This window comes from Bison bison, unplaced genomic scaffold (genome assembly GCF_000754665.1).
Source record: "Bison bison bison isolate TAMUID 2011002044 unplaced genomic scaffold, Bison_UMD1.0 scf7180017864312, whole genome shotgun sequence".
In the NCBI taxonomy this organism is placed as follows: Eukaryota; Metazoa; Chordata; class Mammalia; order Artiodactyla; family Bovidae; genus Bison; species Bison bison.
This window is the reverse complement of record NW_011494884.1, coordinates 2,560,836-2,576,255: the sequence shown is the minus strand read 5'-3', so window position 1 is coordinate 2,576,255 and position 15,420 is coordinate 2,560,836. Positions and strand designations below refer to the sequence as shown.

The window sequence follows — 15,420 nt, the reverse complement described above, 5'->3', positions numbered from 1 at the left end:
GGCCTGGCCTAAGAGGGGCAGGTGTCCAGGACAGTTAAGTGAATGAAGGACAGGGAGTCAGAACATTAAACTTTTAATTGAACAGAACATTTGCTGGGCAAACACACTGAATCACAACCCTGGGCAAGGCACCCCCCAGCCTAGCAGGCTCTCCCCCAGTGCACGTGCCTCTGTGCAAACCCCAGACTCAGAAATGCCAGAGGTTGCCTACACCTCACTCACAACATCTACTGGGAGAAGTCTGGCCTTGTCACAGGACAGGTGGGAGGCCCGAAGGGCAACATCCCCTCTCTGAGAAAGGCCTTCACTGCCCAGAACCCACCCTGGAACCTGACTGCAATCTGCTGCTGCCTGCATAGAACAGACCCACCTTTGACTTCTGACTTCAGGAATGTTTCTCAGATGCTTCTTCCAATACAGAAAGTTGACAACCAAACTATTCAAACAGGGCATGGGGGGCTCAACAGAACCCCCAGGAAACTCTGGGGACCTCCTTCTTCAGTAGGGATAAAGCTCTGTTACTTGAGTTGCTGGATGTCCACAGCTGCTCCCCTGGAGCACTGGCCAGGCTCCCAAGAAGCGGCTCAGCCCAGGCTACCCGCTGAAAGCTCCAGGAGCATCCTGGCTCCCCAGAAGGCGTCGCTGGAGGTCTGCCCGTCAGACCACTGCACCTGGGAAGCCAACGCAAGTGTCACATGCGGAGACGGAGACGCCCTTTGCCGCTCTGCCCTCCCACTTGGCACTCCCGACCCTGGGACTCACCCTCTGGACTCGGTAGGAAACCCTGCCCCAGAACACTCGCCTCCCAGCTCCCCTTCCATTGAAGTCCAGCCTCCAGACGTCCCTGGCTCACGTTCAGCTCTGCCCATTTTAGTCACCCTGAAGACCCAAGCTGGGGACCCAGGAGTCAGGAAGGAAGCCCACAGTACTTGTAGGAGGGTCTCACCTGGCTGGAGGGAGGGGGCTGGCTCAGCTCCACTGCAGACATGGGGCCAGGGAAGCCTGGTGGGGCCGGAGTCAGGTCTGAGGAGCTGGAAAAGGGACAGTGTCAGGACAGGCCCTCTGCCAGTCCCTGTTTGAGGGTCACACTGTCCCCTGTGAGCCCCATACTCGGAGAGCTTTCTACCTGTCTGAAGCCCTTCCAGGTGACAGGCTCTCTGGGAACAGCCTCCTCCTGCAAGGCGCTCAGGTGTGCAGGATGCTGGAGGGGCCTCAGGACACCTCAAGCAGGTGGCTCAGGTAGTCAGGGAGCAAGCACACCAGGGCAAGCTCACAGAAGAGGGGGTGGTGAGCAGAGACGTAAAGGGAGAGAAGGCCACAAAGGGACAGCCTGAGGCATGAAGAGGCCAGAAGGTGCTTAGAACCAAGTCAAGGAGAGCAGCAGCGGGAGCAGGGCAGGAGATAGGTGCAGCCACTCAGGACAACAGTCATGTAGGTCCTTGAAGTCAAACCACATCTACCCTGTGACCTAGTCACCCCACTGCTAGGTGTATACACCCCAGAGACACGAAGGCAAACGTGCAGGCCACCATGTGTGCAGCCAGGCACACACCAAACTCAAACCAGGAGCTCCCAAATGCCTCCAGCACATATGTCAATCCACACCAAGACTAGGACTCAGCAAGAAAGAGGAAGGGGTGCTGATACACACAGGAGAAAGGGGGTTGCTACACACAGGAGGAGGGGTGTTGCTACACACAGGAGGAGGGGTGTTGCTACACACAGGAGGAGGGGTGCTGATACACACAGGAGGCGGAGTGTTGCTACACACAGGAGAAAGGGTGTTGATACACACAGGAGGAGGGGTGTTGCTACACACAGGAGAAAGGGTGTTGATACACACAGGAGGAGGGGTGTTGCTACACACAGGAGGAGGGGTGTTGATACACACAGGAGAAAGGGTGTTGATACACACAGGAGGAAGGGTGTTGATACACACAGGAGGAAGGGTGTTGATACACACAGGAGAAAGGGTGTTAATACACACAGGAGGAGGAGTGTTGATACACACAGGAGAAAGGGTGTTGATACACACGGGAGGAGGGGTGTTGCTACACACAGGAGAAAGGGTGTTGATACACACAGGAGGAGGGGTGTTGCTACACACAGGAGAAAGGGTGCTGATACACACAGGAGGAAAGGTGTTGATACACACAGGAGGAGGGGTGTTGATACACACAGGAGAAAGGGTGTTGATACACACAGGAGGAAGGGTGTTGATACACACAGGAAGAAGGGTGTTGATACACACAGGAAGAAGGGGTGATGATACACATAGGAGAAAGGGTGTTGCTACACACAGGAGGAGGGGTGTTGATACACACAGGAAGAAGGGGTGTTGCTACACACAGGAGGAGAGGTGTTGATACACACAGGAGGAGGGGTGTTGGTACACAAAAGGAAGGGGAGCTAATACACACAGGAGAAAGGGTGTTGATACACACAAGAGGTGGGTGTTGATACACACAGCAGTAAGGACAGGTCTCAAGCAGTTAGGCTGAGTGAAGGAAGCCATATAATAGAAAAAGGGCAGATGCTGTATGATTTCACTCATATGAAATTCTTAGAAAATTCAGCTAAAGAAAGCAGATCCTTGGTCCTGGGGAGATGGGAGTGAGGGGTGGAGGCAGATGGAAACAGCTCTGTGGCCCATGACCTAAAGCATAGTTATGGTTTGTGATGAATACATAAGTCACACTCAGAAAACTGTCATTTGTACCATCTAAACCTGTTGATTTACTTTACACCCAGCGAAGCTGTTTTTAAATAAAGAATCAAGGGTATCAGATCAGAACAAAGATGAGCTGGAGCATCGGAGTCCAAGGGTGAGAAAACCAGTGGAGAGTCCAAGCAGCCCCGAGGGGGCCCTGTGGCTGCTCCTCTCCATAGGGCTTCTGCTCATAAACCCACATCATCTGGCTGTTACCACAAGCAGAGCCTGTTTCCTCAGGAGGCTGCTCCCCTCCTCTCGCATGTCCCCCAGTAATTCTGCCCTCACTGGGCACCTGATCTTCAGCTCTTAGATTTGGGAGACCCCAAACCCTGGGGACCCTGTCCTGTGACCCTCTATCATAGGTTCCCCCTTCACCAGAGGCCCAATACTCTCCTGTGAAATCTGAACCACTGTCACGCCCCCATGCCACAGTCTGCAGCACATCCCCTATTCACAGCCCTCCCAAGCTCCTTTAAAATTATAATTTGGAATATAAAAGCAGGCTCTTGATGCTGTCCAGAAACTGAAACAATCTTTGGGGAAAAGAAAATGCCTGAAAGAGGCTGCTAGATCCCAGGGAGACCTCTGGGGAAGCACCATCCACATGCCTGTATCTGCTCCCATGCTTGCAAGTGTTCTTTTGTCTGTGGGAAAAACTATGATCATGTAGGATGGGGGAACTGTTGAGGTTTCCAGAAATCCATAAGGAAAAGACCTCATCTACCCCGTGGCAGATAGTGAGTCTCCCGTCCAGGCATCACCCCATGCGTGGCCCATAGGAAGTGTCACCTGAGCCCGATGGCTCTGCACCTACCTCTGGTTGAGGATGAAATCGGGAGCCTGTGCCGGGGGCTGGGTTACCCGGAGGTTGCCTGCCTGTTGTTCTGCTTGGCTACCACAGGAACCCGGATCCTCCTCCAGGTATGTGCCCTGGGGGTTGATGCTGGGAGGGTCAGCAAATCCTGCAGGGGAGGAAACCCCACAACCCAGAGCTGGGAGACAGGAGCACAGTCCACGTGCCCAACACAGAGGTCCATGGAGAGGCAGCGTCCAGTCTGCCAGCCCCTGGCCTCAGCTCTGCGTTGAGGAAAGAGAAGCCACTTCTATCCATCTCAGTGGCTTTTTCAGGCTTCCAGAGACCAAAACAATGTCATATTTCACTGGCTTCAAGTTTTTGTCATTCTAGACCTCACACCAGCCCAACAAAGACTCAGTATCCAAATCTGCCCACATTCACCACTGCCGTGTGAGGACAGACTCCTCGGTGCCTCCCTGCTTCACCACAGGCTGAGCCCAGCCACCCGCCACTTTCCTCCCCTTTTTCCTTGGGTTTCACCTTGACTTCATGTCAGTGCAAGGTGTCACTCCCTTGCCCCACCCTTTCTCTTTACTTAAATGTTGCAGAAACTCTCTCAGGGTGCCTTTCACTCTAAAAAGGAAAACCACACGGACTCGATCTGTTCCGGGTTGACATTTAGGAGCAAAGTAAGCTAAGCAAGAAGATTCACTTGTGCCGTAAGTCCATCTGGGCAATAAAACTAGCAAGCGTCCTGATCTCAGACCCCAAACAACGGTCTTCCCTCCTGTCTGCCAGAGCAACCATCTTATCTCTCAGCTGCTCAGACCTGCCGAACCGTTTGCTGTGTGACTGCCTCCATCTCTGTCGTATCTTCTTCCCACAGAACTTCAAAGATACTCTGAGGTCCATGAAATATGGTTAAGTGCAAATTTGAACAATTCAATTCACACAGAATAGATCAACGGGTTACAGCTTCTTCCTCTAAGAATAAGGAAAATAAAGAGCCCCAAGCCTAGAACAAAGGGAGTGTCCTGGGCAGGGCAATTATCAGGTGGGAGGTGTCCATGTTCGGCAGATGCAGGGCACACATCCAATGCCAGGGTGGTGGGTGGGGTGTCTGAAGGGAAGCCAGGGTGTAAGCAGGGGTCAAGGACCCTGAGGAGTTTGCAGAGAGGGAAGGAAAATGAGGTGCTCAGGTGGTCAGCAGGGAGCTCACCAATTCCCACAGAACATCACCCCTCACATAATGCTTGACATGGTGTGAAAACCAGCTCCCCTCTTCCCAGTATGAGGCTGGCCACTGCCTGTCCTGACTCCAGCCTTGTTAGTACACATGGACAGGAAAAGGTCTCAGAAATGAAAGACCAATCTGTTCAGAAGGAAAAACCACCTCAGAGAAATAAGTCTCCAGGCTTTTCCACTTTCAGGCCCCACCTCTTCCTGTTTCCAAGAAAGGACCTGAATCCACGATCCTAACATTTCCTCCTTCAGGCAACAAAGCATATTTACTGAAGCTTGTAAGCAGGATACTCAGAGAAGTATAGATATTTCATCTATAAAAAGTAACACAATCTATGAAGAAAGGAAAAGCAGAATTAAGAAAAGAGAGCTTGGAGTTCTCTTAAAATACGTAACAGTCATAATATCAGAAGATAGGACTTCCCCGGTGATCTGGTGGTTAAGAATCGCCTGCCAGTGCAGGAGATATGGGTTTGATTCCTGGTCCGGGAATTTTCCACATGCCAACTAAACCCATGAGTCACAACTACTGAACCCCACGTGCGCCTATGGCCCGTGCTCTGCAACGAGAGAAGCCACTGCAGTGAGAAGCCTGTGCGCTGCCACCAGAGAGTAGCCCCTGCTCACTGCAACCAAGACCCAGTGCAGCAAAAACAAGTAAATAAATGCTTTTTTAATTAGATCAGAAGATAAATTTTAAGACAAAAGCATATACAATAAAAAGCAACTTTTTTAAAGGTAAGCATTTTGGGAGATTGGCCCAGGATTTCCAACATCCAAATAACATTTGTGCTGTAAAGAGAGAACTGGAAGGAGGAAATTATCAGGAAACTATCAAAGAATATTACAGAAAATGCCTGGAGCTTAAAGAAGACCTTGCTCTCTCTCTAAATTGAAAGGCTTAACAACAAAGTGATTTTAAAAGACTCACACCTAGAACCATCCCTGTGAAATTTCAGAACACCAAGACTTAAAAAATAAAAAGCTCCAAGAAAGGAAAAATATGTAAAACATGTAAAGATCAGAATGCATCTGACTTAAAATGACAGCGCTGGATGCTGTACTGATATGTTGCTTTCAAATTTCTAAGGGAAAAAAGTGTTTTGAACTCAGAATTCTGTCCCTGACAAATCATTAATCAAGCATGAGGGAAGATTAAAGACAATTTCAAAAGATGCAAGGAATCAGAAAATTTACCTGTGGTCACCTTTTCTTCTAAAGTTAAAGACATTCTCTAACATAACAAGAGTCAAGAAAGAAAGAACAAGACTTGCAATTAAGGAAACACTGAAGTGGAATTTCCCTGGCGGTCCAATGGTTAAGATTTCACCTTCCAACGCAAGGGAGGAGGGTTTGATCCCTGGTCAGGGAACTGAGATTCAACACTGAAGCAAACCCAGGCGCTCTCAGGATGATGGCTCCATCCCAGGCCTAGGCAGACTGCACTTGGATGGGGACAGGGAGAAGGAGGCTCCCAGCAACAAGTCTTCAGAGGTGGTGTTTGAAATATTGGGAGAAGCTAAGGACGTGATAAAAGCAGACAATGTAAGAAAAAAGAAAGGCAACGAGAAATTATAAGACATATATATATATATATATAACCACAGAGGAGGGCTTCGCAAGTGGCGCTAGTGGCAAAGACTGCCGATGCAGGTAGACACAGAGATGTGTTTGATCCCTGGGTCAAGAAGATCCCCTGAAGGAGGGCACGGCAACCCACTCCAGTACTGCCTGGGAAATTTCAAGGACGGGGGAGCCGGCGGGCTACAGTCCATAGGGTCACAAAGAGTCAGACATGACTGAAGTGACTTAGCATGCATGCATAACAACAGAAGACTAAGAAATTTAGGTGACAGGCTGAATTCAGTGCCAATATCCTCCTTATGGAGGTCACAAGATGCTATCATGTTTGGTGCACAAGATACATACCTGAACACATTTTCATTAAGGGTATGTATAGCTACAATTACAACTAAGAAAGAAACCAGGACAAGAGGGTAGAAGTCCGAGCAGCTCAGCCCTCCTCTGTGCTAGCAGATGTGGACAAGCTAGTCACGGGGACTGGAGGCAGGGCTGGCAGCCATTCCATTCCATTCCAACTCTTTCCTCACTATCCTATTTTTCAGTCATGTGCACATTTTATTTTGAAAACAAAAATAAATGAAAAAAACATCCAGCTGTTCGTGGGAAGAGACTGTTCCAACTGCACTGGTTTGTGGGTCTAATAAAATACATGGGATTCAGGCAGAAAGTCCTCGCCCCTCAAAATCCTGCTCCTTCAAATGAGACACAAGCCGTCAAAGCATCTGATGTAGAAACACGTGGTCTGTCTAGAGTGGACCCACCTGTGGGGCTGGGCTCCCTGAGGGCGGTGAAGGACACAGCCAGAGCAGAGTCTGTAGGGCGCATGGTGAGGTCCAGCCCATGACTGTGGATCAGCTGCCCAGTCTGGAAGGAAACTTCCTTGGAGGATGCCAGTGCGAGAGACATCAGCCACGACTCAGGGGCAGCCAGAGAGGGATCCAGCATATCGTTGGCAGCAGCCAGAGGACAGAGACCAGGGCCAGAGCAGACAGGGGGCAGAGTGGCAGGATCATGGTTAGGTCCCTCCTGGTATATCTCACCACCCTGCAGAGACCTGGGGGACACAGGGAACACCACCCCTTGGTGGGCAGAGGCTCCCTCAGACCAGGGAAGTGGGGCCTGGGAGGATATTCCAGCTCAGCCTGGGAATCTGGGCTCAGATGGCTGTGGGGCCCACCACATTCCCAGTCATGCTGCCTTCACCATCCTCCCTGGGGCTGCAAGAGTAAAAAATATTACTGCTAGAAACCTAAGATACATTAGCAGTTTATTTACAAGTGCTTTCAATGAAGCATTGTTCTGCAATAGTGAAAGCTGAAAATGATTAGGAACAGCCTAACAGTTGAGGGACTATATGAAGGTGGATCCTAAAGGACTATCACACAGAAGTTAATAATTCAAAGAATCAATATTCCACAAACGCTCACTGTATCTCAGATGGCGCTCTTGGGCTTTTGTTAACAACTCCCCACCTCTATAATCTGTGAGATGACCTGCATGGCAGGGCTTATCACTGTCCCCATTTCACAGATGAAAAAAGTGAGACACCAAGAGGTCATGGGAACTTGCCTACCCAGCCATGGGAACATGGCTGGGTAGTGCTGGCCTGAATGTGAGGTGTCAGCTCAGGTAATGTCATGAGAGATGCTAATAACACAAGGGTAACAGGGAAAAGCGGGCACAGCTTGATGGCTTATACAGCACAAACATGACCCCTCGCTCAGACTCAGTCCCCCTGCTGGCCAGCACTCTTCTCACAGCAGTCTGTGCAGCGTCACAGGAGCGGCAAGGTAAGATGAGACACTGGGCTGTGGGAGGGACTTACTAACTTAGTGGTTACTAACTTAGAGATATACCAACCACACCAAATGCTGGAGATAAACAAACCACAAGGAAGGCCATTTGCCTTTACGAGATAGTTCTGCATGTTCTTCTAAGTCTGTTTCCCCATTCTCCAAAATTTACATGAAGTCAGGCTGTGAGTCAGGCTCCAGGAAGCAAGTGTGCTGTACATGACGTGGGTTCCTTGCCAGTGGCTCCCCCTCCTACCTGGGATCACAGCTATCTCTGCCCTCAGCCATCACAGACCTGGTCCCAGGGTCTGGCTGGTGTTCCTATGCCCACTCCATTCCTGGTCTCCCACCGAGAGTGGGAAACTGAACAGGGAGACAGTCCCCTGGCCTATGTGCGTGGCAGTACCTGGGAGCCAGTGACTTGGGCATAGTCTCGTCTCCAGAGAAGTCTGGGGTCAGAGCCACCGGCTCCCACGGCCCTTGGGTGGTCTCCAGGGTCTGTAGAGGCCCACTTTTCTCAGGTCCTGCTAAAAGCCGATCAGAGGGGAAGGGAGGCTGGGTGATGCTTGGAGTCCCAGCCTCCTTCCCAGCAGATTGAGAGCAGTCACGCTGGCTGCCTGCTGCTCTTTGTTTGATCCTTGATCTGTCTTTGGTCTGAACTGAAACCCACAATTATGAACCCAGGCCACCCCAATTCTGGTGTTTGGCTCAACTCCCCGACTCCTGGGCCTGACCTCACAGTAATCGCTCAACGCAAAATGCTGCTGCAGCCCACCCGGGCCACCCTGAGCCCAACCTGACCCTTAGCGTCAGTGAGCTCACTTCCCACAGGGTGAGGTGCTAAACGTGCAGACTCAGACTGGAGGAGGAGGCCTGGCTGGTCCTAGATACAGGTTTTGTCAGAGGGGCCACTCACTTGACCACTGAGGCCTGTCCACAAGCCCAGAGCCAAGCTGGGGGTGGTCTGTTGGCTGCGGGGGTAGGTGCCGACTCGCCTCCCCCGACGTGAGGTCTTCTGCTGAGTCTGGGGCTGGCGCCGCACGCTGCATCAGGGCCCTCTGGCGCCGCCGGTAATTGGCAAACCAGTTGTAGACTTGCTCCGTGGTCAGGTGCGTCTCAGAGGCCAGGCCCTCCTGCCCCAAAACAACCCACCACTAGCCCACTCCCAAGCCGAGAGGCCAGAGCACCAAGGGGGCAAGCCACCACCCAGTCACTCACAGCCAGGAGGGCTCCGCGCAGCTGGCAAACCAGATCCTCCCGAGGTGCCACCCAACCACTGACCCTTCACCCTTCCAGGCCAGAGCATATCGGCCATGACCAACCCTGCGACCAGGCACCTCTCAGATGTGAACTGGCACCACTGGCCACAGCGCCCTGCTCTGGGGGAGCCCAGCTGACTGGACGCGGGGAGGAGAGAGCAAGCCAGCTTTCTGAGCAGCAGGGTCTGAGGGGGAAGACTATTGCCCCCTCCACCTGCTCCTGGAGGGCACCCCCCTCCACCCCTCCTGCTGGATCCCCGGCCTCAGCGAGTGCTCAGTGAGTGTCTCCTGAAGTCACACGGGCTGACAGGGTATTAAGATGCTTGTGATGAAACTCACTCCCCAACCTGTGCAGGGTAGACATGCAAGGGCTGCCAACCAAAGGACGCCATCCCCAAGGGAGTTCAGGGTGGTCAGAGCCCACCATCGCCCTGGCAGATAGGCCACTAGGGAGGGTGTGGATCTACCCCCTAAGGTGGTGATGTCACCTAAGGGTGGCAAGCCCCCAAGGGCGTTAGTCCCCCACCTAACAGTGGGGGTGAACCGACCAAGGGTGGGCCTCCCCTAAGGACAGGGAGTGTTGGCGAAGGGGAGGGTGCCTGGCCATGCTCATATCTGCTCTTACCCGCTCAGCCTTGCTGGGGTTGGTGCTCACGCCCGAGGCAAAGTCCTCCAGCTTCTGGCGAACTTCTCTGGGGAAGTTCCGGCTCTTGAGACCATTAGGGCAGAGGGAGGCAGGTGGTGGATTCCTAGAGGAGGACACTGAGGAGGTGGTAACAGACCCCTGCTCCTCTGGATGTACCTGTTGTGCCCCCTGGACTCTTCTCCTTTCAGCGGCCACCCTCCTCCCCACCGTGTGCTGCAGGCCCTGGATCCAAGCCCTGAGCAGGGAGGGGCCTGGTGGTGCCTGGGCCCACACTCCACACTCTCATCAGGGTTCCCAGCACCCCTCACTGACCAGTGGTCCTGACTGCTGAAGCTGGATGATGAAGATATTGAGGTGGGTTATGCTATCCGCTTTACTGACTGTATAACGGAATTTTTTGCAAAAGAAAAAATGACAGGGGGCTCCCTGGTGGCTCAGTGGTAAAGAATCTACCTGCCAATTCAGGAGACGGATTTGATCCCTGGTCTGGGAAGAACGCACGTGCCACAGAGGAACCTAGCTCATGCACCACAACTACTTAGCCTGTGCTCCAGAGCCTGGGAGCCACAACTACTGAGCCCCAAGCACCCTAAAGCCCATGCTCTGCAACGAGAAGCCACAATGAGAAGCCTGCAGAACACAACCAGAGAGTAGCCCCCACTCACTACAAGGATTCCCTGATGGTTCAGTTGGTAAGGAATCCACCTGCAATGCAGGAGACCCTGGTTCGATTCCTGAGTCAGGAAGTTCCCCAGGAGGAGGGATAGGCTACCCACTCCAGTATTCATAGGCTTCCCTCGTGGCTCAGCTGATAAAGAATCCGCCTGCAATGCGGGAGACCTGGGTTAGATCCCTGGGTTGGGAAGATCCCCCAAAGAAGGCAACGGCTACCCACTGCAGTATTCTGGCCTGGAAAACTCCATGGACTGTGTAGCCCGTGGGGTCACAAAGAGTTGGGCATGACTGAGTGACTCACTGCAACTAAAGAAAAGCCGCACAGCAACAAAGACCCAGCAGAGGCAAAAATAAATAGTTTTCTTTAAATGACATATAAGTGAACAACACCGGTTTTCTACAAGATTTGATATCCAAATACCTATTGAAAATCCCCATGAATGTCAAGAACACACCCCATACATCCAGTGAAGCTCAGTTTCCCACTTATCACATCTTCCCCCAGCCTGTCCTGCCCGTTCCAGTGAGGAGAGAACACCACGTTCCGGCCAATCAGGCCAAGAGCCTGGGTTTATTATCTTACCTTCTCCAATACATTCAACCTCTCAGCAAATCCTCCTGAGTCCATCCTGACACAACCCATTCCCCAGCCACGGCCTCTCCCAGAACCTCCAAGCACCTCCTGTCTCTGCTCCTGCACTGACCACCATTTGTAACGTGTATCACCCCTCCTCATGCCCAGAGTGCCGTCCCGTGCTCAGGCCTCGTTCAGGTTCTGCGCCCTGTCCTGCAGCCCCCACCGTAACAAAGGGCCACCGAGCCACAACCCTCTACTGAGCTTGTCCTGTCTGGCATTCCTTGCCCTGAATTAGGGGATCTGCTTTGTTCCCCAGTCTCCAGTCCGTCATCTACATCCAAGTGCAGCTCCAGGAGAGCCCCAGGGGCCTCTTCACAAACAGCAAACTGCTCCCCAAGTCACTTTGCTGAACCACCCTCAGGCAGGCCCTAAAAACCTATAGGGAGGGGACTGACTGCAACCCTTGACAACCTCAAGGCTGATTAACTTCTGGGCTTTGAGGACATATTTGGTGGGCACTCTGAGAAAAATTCTGTCTGATCCAAAAGGAATCCATCCATCTCTTCCTCCATCAACTAAGCCCTTGGCTCAGCACTCCTGTCACTTGGGCTTTCGGGAGCTCAGAGCGAGACCTGCAGCCCCTTCTGGACGGTGGAGCACACCCAAATAAGGAACAAAGGCTCTGCAGCTTCAATGTCTAAGCTGGAATCCTGCCTTTGCGTCTCTCTAGTGTGTAACCAGGTGAGTCACTAATTTGTCTGTGTCTCGGTGTCCTCATGCGTGAATGGTGATAATGGTGATGGTTAGAACTGGTAGTCCTAATGTTTACTTAGTGCTGATTATGGTCATAGTGGTGATTGTTAATTAACATCTGTTCAGCAGCTATCATGTGCCAGACTGTCTTCTAACCAGGGGTCCCCCTGTCCGATGATCTGGGATCTAATGTCTGATGATCTGAAGCAAAGCTGATGTAATAATAACAGAAGTAAAGTGCACAATAACTGTAATATACTTGAATCATCCCCCTTGCCCCTGCACACGCACTGGTCCACGGAAAAATTGTCTTCCACAAAACCCGCCGCTGGTGCCAAAGACTGGGACCGCTGTTCTAAGCACTACACACATCCACACGGTGCTTATAGCACCGTCATCTCTATCTGTCTTTAAAAGGTCCTGCAGCCCTGAGGAGCTGCGCTGAAATCCCAGCCAGGCCACTGGCAGAGCCCAACCATGGGGACTAGCTGACATGAGGGGCATCCCTCCTCCCACAGGAGGAAAGTGAGGTCGGGTGCCCACCTGCTGACTCCCTCCCTGCAAGGTCCTCACTGACAGGCAGCGGCTCCTGGCCTGGGTCTTGGGAATGGCTCTCCGTCCTGCCCCGTGGGCAGAGGTGGGACAGTGTTCCCACAGCCGAGCAGGCGGAGAGGTGGCTCAGTGTTGGTCACTGACATCACTGTTTCATCTCGCCTCCCTCCCTCTACTTCACCTCAGCCCTTCTATAGTTCTGGAAGGCAAATCCCTCATGAGCCCCGGGGAATAAGTGCCAAGACCAGCGCATACCTCTTCCTGCACCGGAACTTCTGCACCGGTGTCAGCGTGGACACACCGAGCTTCTTCATGGCCAGACGGTAGTGGATGTCATTCCAGAGCTGCACCAGCTTGGGGCTGCCACCTGGCACCTGGCACCCCTGTGGAAAGAGCCTCCTGAGATCCGCACCCTCCCCTGCCCTGGAGCCCTGTTGTCCACTTGCCTGAGCCCTAAGACCAGCTACCCACTGGCTCCCAATGGTGAGGGCATGAGCTCCATGGCTGGGCTCCAGTCCCTACCAGGCTTGCAGGGAGCCCCTGGGGGGCACAGTTCTCCTCTACCCCCTATAGGTGAGGGGCAGGCAAGGGGAAAGCCACCTCTGGGCTATGGCCACAGCACACAGGAGGCAGAGCTGCGCCAAGGACCGTATGAAAGATCAGATTTGAGGGGCCTGAGGCGTCACCCCTATCTTGTATGAGAGGCCTTTCCCACCAGCTGGGTGGGTCCCTGGGTCTCAGAGAGCACATTCTGAGCTGAAGGGGATGAAGGGGTCCTGGTCACACCACTGATGGCTCCCAGACCCAGTGGGACGTGGTCATGTGACCAGACTTTTGAGAGGGCCAAGGATGCTGAGGACAGGCCTGGCCTAGACACAGCCCCTGTGCTTGAACCCCAGTGTTCTCAGGACCATTTTGGTGAGGGAGGTGCTGAGAATCATTTGGCTTTCTTTCCACAGCAATAAAAAACCCATTTTGCTGGGTCGAAGCCTGCAGTCTCCTGCCAGGATAAAGCAGTAGACCCAGGGCACAACCTATGGGCAGGGAAACCACCTGGGGCCTCCCCACCTGCATGAGTGGCCCTGGGCAGGAAACGCCCTTTTCTGAGGTGGTGGCCCCATGGCTTCTCTCAGGTCTCAGAACACATTACTTTCTCAGAGGCATTTCTAGACAATCCCGAGTGAGTTACAGTCCCTCTCCTGGGAGTTTTGCATCACATTTCATCCTTGACTGCCTACACAGCAGCTATGACAACTCTGTGTTCATCCATTTCGTCTGACATCGCTGGAAATCTGAGTTCTCTTATGTTTCAGGTGTTGGGGATCCTTTAATGAGCAGAACTGATGCGCCCCCTGCTCCTGGGGCCTGCAGTGCAGGAGGGAAGGCAGACAAACACAGGTTGAAAAATAAACAGATTTCTACTTATGAGCTGAGGAAGGAGCCATAAAAGGGGATGAGGGCTCCTTTATATCCTTGACAATAAAGGAGGCACTAGCTGTACAGGGTGACATTTAAAGCAGAAACCAGACACATAGGAAAGCTCCAGCCACACAGAATGGGGCTCCAGCCTTGGGCAGAGGAAATGACACCTGCAAAATTCAAAAGAGGATCTCAGGAGCTCCAGAAACAGCAAGAAAGCCAGCATGACAAAGGGGGTCAGGAGGGGTCCAAAGACTGGAGAGCAAGCCAGCACTGATGGCAGGCTCTGGGTCCACCGCCTCAGCACACACCATGGTCCCATCTGCAGTTTTAAAACTCCCCCTGGCTGCTGGGTGAGGAACAGATGGAGGGGGCAGGAGAGAACATGGGGGTGCCGGCGGAGAAGGGAGCCAGGTGGATGTCACAGGGCTTGGGGGAGAGGGAGCAGAAATAGAAAGAACTGAAAGAACCGAGTATCTTGAAAGTAAACTCAGCATGACTTATGCATAGATGTACATGCATACATGCATATGGAGTGAAAAAGGAAACACTGGCCCCCAAATCTCTTATTAAAACCTTTCGAGCCACACACAGTTTGGAATTCAGAACTTCACACATTTTAGGAAGTAACACAGGTATACACTACAGAATTTGCACCGCTCCAGTATGATCTGGGCAAGCACCATCGTGCAACCAAATATACCAATATTTGAGTAGTAAAATGTACCGCAGTAACATAAAGTGGATAAAGACATCACTAGCTTCATGTGGACATAGCTCAGGTTTTCATGCCAAATAACTTGATGTTCAAAGTGCCACCAGAGGACTTACAGACATACTTGTGATTTCAGAGCTCCCGAATGCAGACCCACAGCCAGCAGACTGAGAGACTGGGTCTGTTTGCTTGTCTCACTAACTGGGATGCCAACTTTCCAAGCCAGGACCACAAAGATTCCAAAACTGGACAGTCTCATCTTCAGTTATCAGGCAAGTTAAAACTTAGTAGAGAGAGAGTGGACCATCCCAGCCTGGTTTATGGCACCTCTCCACAAGGTGACAAATGCTGACTCTGGGCATTTGTGTCGTGTTTAGGATGGTGGTGGCCGCTTCCCCTCTCTTCACACCCCCATGCCCCAACCCCCATCTCACAGACCAGCTCTACCTCCAGCAGCCGGCAGGCGGCCTGGTGCTGCTCTCGCTGGGCCAGCACGCTGGCGCACACCAGGGCCACATCCGCATTGTCCAAGAGGTACAGGCGGAACTGGCTGTCCAGCACGGCTGTGACCAAGGACTGCACCTGGGTGGGGTCATCCTGGAGGTCCCGGCACAGCCTGCCTGCGAGGGTCACCAGCTCCGACAAGGGCAGGCTGGGGCCCTCGTTTCCCCTCAGCAGTTGCAGGAAGCTCTGCAT

At 52.5% G+C, this 15,420-nt stretch overlaps 1 protein-coding gene across 1 annotated transcript; it reads right to left on the bottom strand.

Moving 5' to 3' along the window:
- Positions 1-584: 584 nt before the first annotated feature.
- Positions 585-15,420, bottom strand: ANHX (anomalous homeobox). Its single transcript, XM_010852462.1, has 8 exons — positions 15,172-15,420; positions 12,846-12,973; positions 10,013-10,136; positions 9,045-9,261; positions 8,535-8,655; positions 3,528-3,656; positions 947-1,031; positions 585-671 (listed from the first exon to the last, which is right to left on the bottom strand). Exons 1-8 carry the CDS (start codon positions 15,418-15,420, stop codon positions 585-587), a joined length of 1,140 nt encoding a protein of 379 aa, XP_010850764.1.